We start from the raw sequence: 9,187 nt of genomic DNA, 5'->3' as shown, positions 1-9,187 counted from the left end.
TTCATCCCTCCAGCTCCAGCCTTGATTACAATATGGCATCAGTGTGTCATCTGTGTGTTGCATTAGTAGGCTACTGTGTTTATGCTACCATGTAAGAACCATCTGAGATAAGAGTGATCGCTTTTGGATATATAGCACATGCCACTATTACACAGATATAAGCGCAAACACAGGCCTATACAATAGGATAAACATTAAAGGGGTTCTGTTTGTTATATTAAAATATGCAAACTATTGCAACATTTGTTTATACCTCTCCAACACAATAGCTAGCCTATATAATAGGCCTACGCCTATTAATTATTTTTTCTCAGTGTTTTGGACATGAAAAGGATAAATAGTGGGCTTCCAGCTCTAAAAAAGTGGGCGGTCATCAGTGGTCGATCTGCATTTTGTTTTGAATGTCTACAAACCTCGTGTTTTGGTTTTCTCTGTCTGTGTTGCGTATACATGAACTGTTGATCTGTACACTTCGTCACCTGCTTCTTCCTGGTGTTTGAGTGAGGAAGAAAATCCGTTGTGAGCGCATTACATTATCTTTAACCCGTTATGACTCTCCAGAGCAGCCAAGCCGATGCTTAGTTTGCGATGCCGGATGGAAAGTATAAATCGCGCGCGGGGAAAGACGGTGGGGGGCTAAATGTGACACGACATCCAATGAGCTCAAAATGAAGTCAGTCCTCAGTCGGGCGGCGCGCAGTCCGTATCATGAAACATAGTAGGCTATTTGGTCACACAACCCCTCACACACACTCCTGACTGTGAGCATTCGAGTAAAGAAGATGCCTCGGGCTATATGGATTCAAAGTATTCTGCGAACCACCGTCTTCACAACTTATTGACCGCGTTCTCATATAACCAACCAATTTATCCCGTCTTTATTTACATTATTTTCCTTTCGCATTGCTGCGGAGATGAACGATAATTTGCGTAATAAAGAGGCCTAGAGCAAGTGTTTACTTCGGTGAACGAAAGTAATTAGGATTAAAAGCTTTTCTTAAGCGGAACAATTATGATATGGCGAATGAGGAAGCTGTTCACAAGTGAGAGAAAAAATAATAGCATATCTGATGGATGCACTGATGGGTAAAAGGTCCCTGCAAGACTCGTAAATTATCCCTCATCTGACTGACTGCACTGACCGATGTTAGCTTCTAAACAGGCAGCATTTATGTATTGTTGTATGTTCATATCCAACGTCGTGCATATAGTCAATCCAAAAGAATCACAATGATTTGTATCCACTAAAAAGAACCGTTGTCATTCATTCGGTGCCGGTCGCGCTTGTCGGCTGTTTGATTCACTAAAAAGAACCGGCTCATAAGAGTCATTCGTTCGGGAATCGAACTGCATTGGTCCCTGTGTGTTCCGCGCTGTACATTTAGTAGCGGTGCTGTGGCGCCGCTGAATAGAGAGGGCTATTTTAATACGGGCTCGTGTTTGCATCTAAAAAGAATACACGTTTGAAAAACATTCATGCATGCGAACGTCAAGAAAATCATTCGGTTCCGGTCATATTTTTAAAACAGGACCGGTTCTTGGTTCCCAACCCTAGCTGTTACTAGAGGCATGTTGAGAGGGGCGAGTGGTTTATAGTTGAGGAAGATTTACTATGCGCGTGCCAGACCCCGCCCTCCTTACGGTACGTCATTGGCGAGTAACAGCGAAGGGGAGTCACTCCCCTGCCTACTTTTAATAGCTTTGTCATGTGATGGAAAGCAGTTGTAAGACAGGTGCCCTCGGTTCATTGTCAGTGAGGGGCGCGAGGGAACGAGTGGATTTTCTCGTTTGTCCGTAATTTATTTTTTATTTTTTCGTACCGTCATTCAGTGGCTGGATGGCGTGGGACAGGTGTAATCAGGACTCGGTGTGGAGAGAACTAGAGGTGAGAACTGATGTGCAACTTATTTTTCCAGGGCTGGAACACTTTTTTTTTTCTTTGAGGAGACGGAGCGCAGTAAACGTCCGAGACTGGCTTCAGTCGTAGTTCCCGTTATGTGAAGTCGCCCGTTCTTGTAAGATGCACGGAAGACACGGACGCTCCGAATGCACGGGAATTACAGCGGGCTGTGAGAAAGTCGAATGTTTTGGCATAAATTGTGTCTGCTGTGATTTATCTGGTGATAGCGAGTGGCTTTTCTCAAGCGGTGTCGGAGTTGAACAGTGTCAGGCTGTTTAGGATGTCTTGTCGTGCGGAATTGTTGACATGCCCGTGGATGGAGTGCGCGCTCGCTCGCTGGTAACGCAGGTGATGATGAAACAGGTATCTGCTTCAGTGAGAGCCTACTGCCGATGTGCTGGAATTACTAATATGTAGCCTACTCGCGTCAGGTATTGTACATTGAAACTTTCCTATCAGAAAACAGTCTCGAAGAAGGCTTATTTGCATGCATGCGGAGCGCGTGTTGGATTACTGGAGAATGCGCAGGAAATTGGGGTTCGGCAAAAAAGCTGCTGAACCTCATTTACTTTGTATTTAGCAAGACTTCATTGCAAGGTTTAGTGCTGTTCCAGTGCAATACATCAATAACGATTGCATAGCTGTGTATGACGTGAATCATTAAACCATGCTGTTCGATACATTTTAGGTTTGTTTAAACATGTTATTTCGCTCGGCGAAAGATAACGATATAGCGACGCACTTTCATGTAGTCTACATTAGCTACGTTATGATATCTATCTATCTATCTATCTATCTATCTATCTATCTATCTATCTATCTACCTCTCTCTCTCAGTTAAACTCAAACGAGTTGTCTGTCAGTCTTGACCAGGACGCTCTTGTAAAATAGATTCTTAATCTCAATGTGCTTCTTTTTCCTGGTAAAATAAAGGTTATAATAATAATAATAATTCAGTATGCCTAGCTGAAACTTTTTACTCTCTAAATAAATATATCGCTGCGCTGACTGTAGGCTAGGCACCTGTCTACGTTGCCTATGCACGTGCGCTATTGTTATTTTCGTTTTAAAAGGTTAGTTAAGTGTCTCAGTCGGAGCATAAATCCATCTAAACACAATCAGCAAATTGCTTCTCGTTTTCAATTCTAATCATATCACTTCCAACACAAGTAGCTATTCTCTCTCTCTCTCTCTCTCTCTCTCTCTCTCTCTCTCTCTCTCTCTCTCTCTCTCTCTGCATGTGCTCGTGATTAAGCGTGAGCGTGTCCGTATTTTTTAGAGAAAAAAGGGGGAGAAGGCTTCAACAAGGTGTCGAGGCAAAAGCATCGCATATCTTGTGATTTTATCTTATTTCATCATTAACCTATACAAATGGATGTAACCGGTTTCCCCGGCGTCTATAAATCTGTTACAGCGGAAGGATGATTTGTGTCATAAATAGATCTAAATCAGATACAGATGATCAAATGTGAGGTGTGATAATCTTTTTTGATTTAAGATTACTTGCAGATTGCTTGTTGTGATGTTACATTTGTGTCAGTATTACTGAGGAAAAAAAGCAGAGTAATGCGATTGTGGACGCAGTAATAGTATTTAAACCTGCGTTGATGGAATCCTTTCGACAAACGTACAAAATAAACATTTGGCTGTTCACGAAAACCATCACTCTACAGCACCCTCCGTCGTCTGTCAAAACTCTACACACCTGTGCGCATGCACAGTCTCTCTGCTGGTTTAGCTCCCTCCTCGCCTCTATTTTACTCACAACATACTCACTGATATAAAGTACAGTTTTCTGATCAATCAGAGGGCGTGGCTGTCGCGCTCTTCCCTACGACGGACCGCCCCTCAACTCTCGCAACCAATCACAGAATTATTTATTTTTCTGGTTGGTTACGTTGTTGTGGTTTCCTAGATGCAGCAAACGCGTCTAAATAGTAAATATGATGTTTGGCTAGATTTATGTTTCTCTCATTGAGAGATTTTGAGAGTAAATACAAAATGTTAACCAACAGTAAACACGTTGAATTCCATTTGAACAATTCTACTATCACTGTAACTGACCCCAAGCCATGAAATATGTGGCTTTTTTGGAAACTAAGCGCTCATTTCTACATAAACACTTAATGAAGATGTTTAACATCTTGGCAAATATGTGCTCAACAATCTCTTCTCTTTTCCAGTGTGCTGCCTTGGTTGGTGAAGACCAACCCCTTTGCCCTGACCTGCCTGAGCTTGACCTTTCTGAGCTGGATGTCAGTGACCTCGATGCAGATACCTTTCTGGGAGGACTCAAGTGGTACAGCGACCAATCAGAAATCATTTCCAGTCAGTATGGCAATGAAGCATCAAACCTGTTTGAGGTAAAGAGGGTCATTGTGCTGCAATGTTTTTCTTATCTGATCATGCATGCTTGTCTCTTGTAAATCTAGATATGATTCTAGCCTCAAGCAGTTTATTGTGGGAGATTGTAACTGTGAGTGTGGAATTTTTCAAAAGATGGGCTTGTCAATCAGTGCGGTTTATTAGTTAATAACAGAGAGTTAATTAGTTAATAACTCATTGGGAATGAGAATTCACCCATGTTGTCTGATCATTGGGGTGAGTTGTCATGATAAGTTCCCAACCTTTGTCCAGTACTTAAGGTCAGTGTTTGTACCTTTTAGTACAATCTTGGGCCTGAAGCACTATTTATGGCTGTTTATATGCACATTCCACTTGATGTTCCAGAGTAATGGTCAGTTATAATAGAGTGCGACAGTGTTTGCCCACTTTTTCAGCGAACTTTGTTTAGGCCAAAGTCTTTGTTCAGGAGTTATAAGCCATGACCAACTAGCTAGATAAATCACAACATCACAAACTTTGATCTGAAGCAAAAAATATATATATTTTTGAAAATCAGATAAAAAGTCAAAAGGTACAAGAACTTCACATGATGCATTGGGAATGACATGATCAAATTAAAATGATGCATACTAATATTTAAGCAGTTTGAGAGCATGATTCATTTACAGTGCTTCATGGGAGCGGGTGGGTCCTAAAGTATTATTTTGGTGTGATTTGCGGTTTGTTGCGGTTTTCTGATTAGTGGAGATTTCAATGTAGGTAATATAGAATTGCACTGTTGAACATAATCTTAAAAAAAAAAACTTGACAGCTTCAACAAAAGTATATACATTTTTCCTCGTAGCTCACAGGTATGTCTTTAAAGTTTTATAAGTACAAACTCAATTCCCCTATGCCTATGGAGAAAATGATTGACATTTTGTGCAAATTGATGGAGAAAATATGCATATTATGCATAGTAATATTTAAGCAGTTTGGGAGCATTGGGAAACTGACTCTATCACAGTGCTTCATGGAAGTGGGTGGGCGCCAAAGGGTTATTTTGGTGCGATTAGCTTGTTGCAATTTTCTGATTGGTGGAGATTTCTTTGCACAATCATTGGTGATGTAGTTTTACCAGGATTTCCACTGCTGAACACAATCATTTTGCTTCAATAAAAGCATATAACTTGTACCTTATATCTTACAGGTCTGTCTTTAAAGATGTATAAGTTTAAAATCAATTTCCTTATGCTTATGGAGAAAATGAATAACATTTGTACTTATAAAAACCCGGCTGTTGCACTCTGGTGGTGACAATGGTACTCCCAGTGAACAAATCAGAAATCATTCAACTTAGTCACTAACACTGTTGTAGTTTATTTTAATTATACAACTGGTCTTATATCTGAATTATTACCTTAATAGATGGCCCACTTTTAACTGGCTTGCTCCTGCCCCGGGTTGTCATGTTGAAAAAGGGACGAGGTAAAACTTTAAACCTGTTGCACACTAGCGCTTCTTCGTCACTGACAAAGAAAGCAAAGTCCATATGAAAAGAAATGAGGCGGTTAAAACAAAGCAGCACTGGCCCTGGCTAGTTCATTGTCTTATCTGGGAAGATAGAGAAGAGAAATGATAACGCTGCATTGCTTTGAGTGCTGGCAAATATAGCGCTGGGTCTGTTGCGTGTTTTGGGGTTTTGTGTCATGGTGTGATAGGGAATTCTTCCACATTCCTATCCTGGACCATGTGGTGAGAGAAGGATTTTATGGGGCCCACAATTACGAGTGCCAAGGAACCGGATAAAAAATTAATACTGTGTGTGTATGTTAATTGACATGTTAATAATGTCCATGCATTACTGTGATAGAAGCATTTTTGAAATTTGTATGTATATAGAATATTTTTAACCGTTTGATCTTTTTTGTATACCCTCATCGTCTGTTTTAAAATGTTAGTGGCCACGGAATAAACACAAGGTGCTAAAGCAGCTGATTCTCGTTCAGTGAGATGGGACATGAGGTGTCAATGGTGATGAATGTGTGCATTGTATATGCATTTCCAATACTAGCCTATGTGGGTCAGTACAGTGCCCAAGAGCAGAGTGAAGACAGGTTAATGAATGGCCAGCTCTTGTGTAAAGCTAGTTGGCAGAACTTTTTCTTCCTCCCCCTGCACTCACTCAAACCCCTGGCAATGTTTTCTTAACCTGTCTGACTGCAGTGTAGTTAATGGGTGGCCTGGTGAGTCCTCTGATGTCACACACAAGCAGGCCACACATACCCCTTTTCCACCAAAGCATTTTGAGAGCCGGTTCGGAGCCGGTGCCTACTCGCGAACCGGTTCTTTGTGTTTCGACAGCCAAAGAACCGGTTCTCGGCCAGGAAAACTGGTTCCAAAGCGGCACCAACTCTTTGCTGGACTAGAACCAGAGAACCGTTCTTTTACCACCATGTCATGCTTACGTCGGGGGCTGGGGGCGGGTTTAGATGTGTCCTAAACATATTTTATGACCGCATTATGTAAACATTATGTAAGCAAAGAAGAAAACAGTCAAAATATAGAACAAATAAACGGAAAGAAAAAAAGACACAAGACAGAGGTACATAACTAATCAGAAATGATTACATATCAAAGGAAAAGATTAAAAGACTAACTTATTTCAATTGTTTTTAAAGCCTTCATGGATGGTACACAAGTTAGAGATAATCCCAAAATAATGTACTTGCTAGCGTTTCTGTATGGCGACGTACACAGTGACGTAACGACGTCGTTCGCTGGGCGCTCTAGTCAGTGGGAAAACAAACCGGTTCTGAGAAGGTTCGCAAGTTGAACCAACTCCGAACTAACTTTGAACCAGCACCAGTTCCGAACCAGTTCTTTTTTGGTGGAAAAGGGGTAACAGAGAATATAGAGACTCACTCAACGCGCCAGTGCTGTTTAGGGTCTGAAAGAGAACAAGGCCATTTTAATAATCTAAAAAAGTTTAAATGCACATTAAAGTTAGGGTACATTTACACAACAAAGATATGCTTAAAACTGAGAAGTTTTTTTCTTTGAGCTGTCCACGTACAGTCGACACCATTGTCAAAACGATCCCCATTCACACGGATTCGCAAAAACGACTAAAAACGCTGTATTCTGCTGCCAGGCCGTTAGATGACGATTAAACACTATAGGCTGAACACGTAATACGCATGTGTATGACGTCATCGTCTTCAGAGATTCGCGTTTTTGTTGTTTACATGGCACCCGACTTCAAAAACTAGCACTTTGAAACCCGTTTTCAAAAGTTTCAACGCTGTTGTCGTGTAAATAAACGGCCAAAACACATAAAAAGTTTTACGCTTTTATTTGAAAATGGTGTCGTGTAAACAGACCCTAAGATTCAACCCTGCTCCTGAAGAGCTTGTTTCCTGCAGATTTCAGTTCCAACCCTGCTCCAACACACCTGACTGTAATTTCCAAGTAACCCTGAACACCTTGATTAGCTGGTTCAGGTGTATTTGATTGGGGCTGGAGCTGAACTCTGCAGAATGGTAGTTCTCCAGGAGCAGGCTGCGTCCAAAAGCTTAAAAATTCTGCCTTTGGCGGATGCATTCCAAGGTGTAGGAACTAAGGCATCAAGGCATGTCCAAATCCAATGTTAGCTTCACATTCTGTCTCCTGAGGTACCTTCATCTGGGGTGTGTTTCTCGAAAGCATCGTTAGCCCACTATGGTCGCATGTTCCGTCGTTATCAGCATAGTTCAACGAGTCTGTGTTTTCCGAAACCATAGTTCTAACGAACATCCGCGAACAGCCTCGCAAAGTTGTGTGGTTGGAACGACAGCTCTCGAACTGTGGTTAGAAGCATAGTTTTCTGTTTGCATGACATGTGGACTCAATAAATCCTTCTCTTGAGCCAAATCAGCAAGCTGTAATTCAGGATAATCTGTATATTTTATTTAGAATACTTACAAATGTCATTTACGTCTTTTAGTTTGTCAAGACATTTAAAGCGTTGTTTTTTTAAGAGTGCGTATGTGCATACTTGCTCTAGTAGCCTACGTAAGAACGAGCTTAGATTGAATCGGGAAATAAAGCAAAATAACTGAGAAAAATGAGAAATAGTCCTCAGATGCCATGTCTGTAATTTATAGCAAAAAAGAAAATCATTAATTTGATCTCAAACAGATTCATTAAAATAATTTATTACTCCACCACGTGCGTGACATCCTTAACCAACATGGTTAAACAACCAATTTGCGACAGTACGTTTTCGAGAAACAGTCATGACTAGCTACTTGATTTCTTCAACGATGCGTTGTACTATAGTAGTTAAGCAGCGAGTTATGCCATTGTACTGCGAAACTCACCCCTGATAAATTTTTGATATCCCTTTGATATCCCACAATCCAGTGCTTTCTATTCTATGACAGTTGAGCTAGAAAAATAAAGATGGCGTCTGAATGTTGGGGTTGGTGGTCAGTTTGTGTAAATGTACGTTTTTGATCAACCAACTTGATGTCATTTCTAGCAAAAAATTACTATTGTAGTAATTAAACATTTGCTTAGTTATCACCAAAGCTCGCTTTACTGTAGATAAACCATCACGCTTCCTCAGAAGTTTGTCTGAAATCAGTTTTGTGAGGCATACCTTTGTGCACAAACGCTTCCTGCAAAGTCATTGCCTGATACGGCAGCGAGGCAACAAGTCAGCTGCCTAAGTTTTATTATTAAAGTTTTTAGACTCCGTCTATGCATATATTGTTGAGTATCATATTTGTTATGTCAGGCATTTATGACTCCTCTGATGTAGGACATGGAGCTCATATTCGAGGAGGAAAAACATCTGAGCCCAACTGAGCAAAAATATGCAATTTTAATGCTGATATTTATATTGCAGAAAAGTAAGATGAAATTTAGACTCTTTACATAAAATGCACATAAATATAATTTGTCACTCTATATCTCCAA

At 40.7% G+C, this 9,187-nt stretch overlaps 1 protein-coding gene across 6 annotated transcripts in view; it reads left to right on the top strand.

The window, feature by feature from the left end:
• The first annotated feature begins 745 nt into the window (after positions 1-745).
• ppargc1a (peroxisome proliferator-activated receptor gamma, coactivator 1 alpha) overlaps positions 746-9,187 on the top strand; it is a 53,163-nt gene continuing 44,721 nt past the window's right edge. For 5 of the 6 annotated variants that reach the window (XM_077201870.1, XM_077201868.1, XM_077201867.1 and 2 more), the window contains exons 1-2: positions 1,718-1,885; positions 4,084-4,263. In XM_077201870.1, coding sequence (XP_077057985.1) covers positions 1,838-1,885; positions 4,084-4,263 — 228 coding nt within the window. In that variant the 5' untranslated portion in view covers positions 1,718-1,837. Of the gene's footprint in view, positions 1,886-4,083; positions 4,264-9,187 lie in introns of all 6 variants that reach the window. The other variant, XM_077201869.1, reaches the window with a different exon arrangement.

The sequence above is a fragment of the Siphateles boraxobius genome, unplaced genomic scaffold (assembly GCF_051911475.1).
Source record: "Siphateles boraxobius isolate OS27281-9 unplaced genomic scaffold, OSU_SipBor_1 48, whole genome shotgun sequence".
Taxonomy (NCBI): domain Eukaryota; kingdom Metazoa; phylum Chordata; class Actinopteri; order Cypriniformes; family Leuciscidae; genus Siphateles; species Siphateles boraxobius.
Note: the sequence above shows the minus strand (reverse complement) of the source record. Positions and strands in the feature narration are given on the sequence as shown.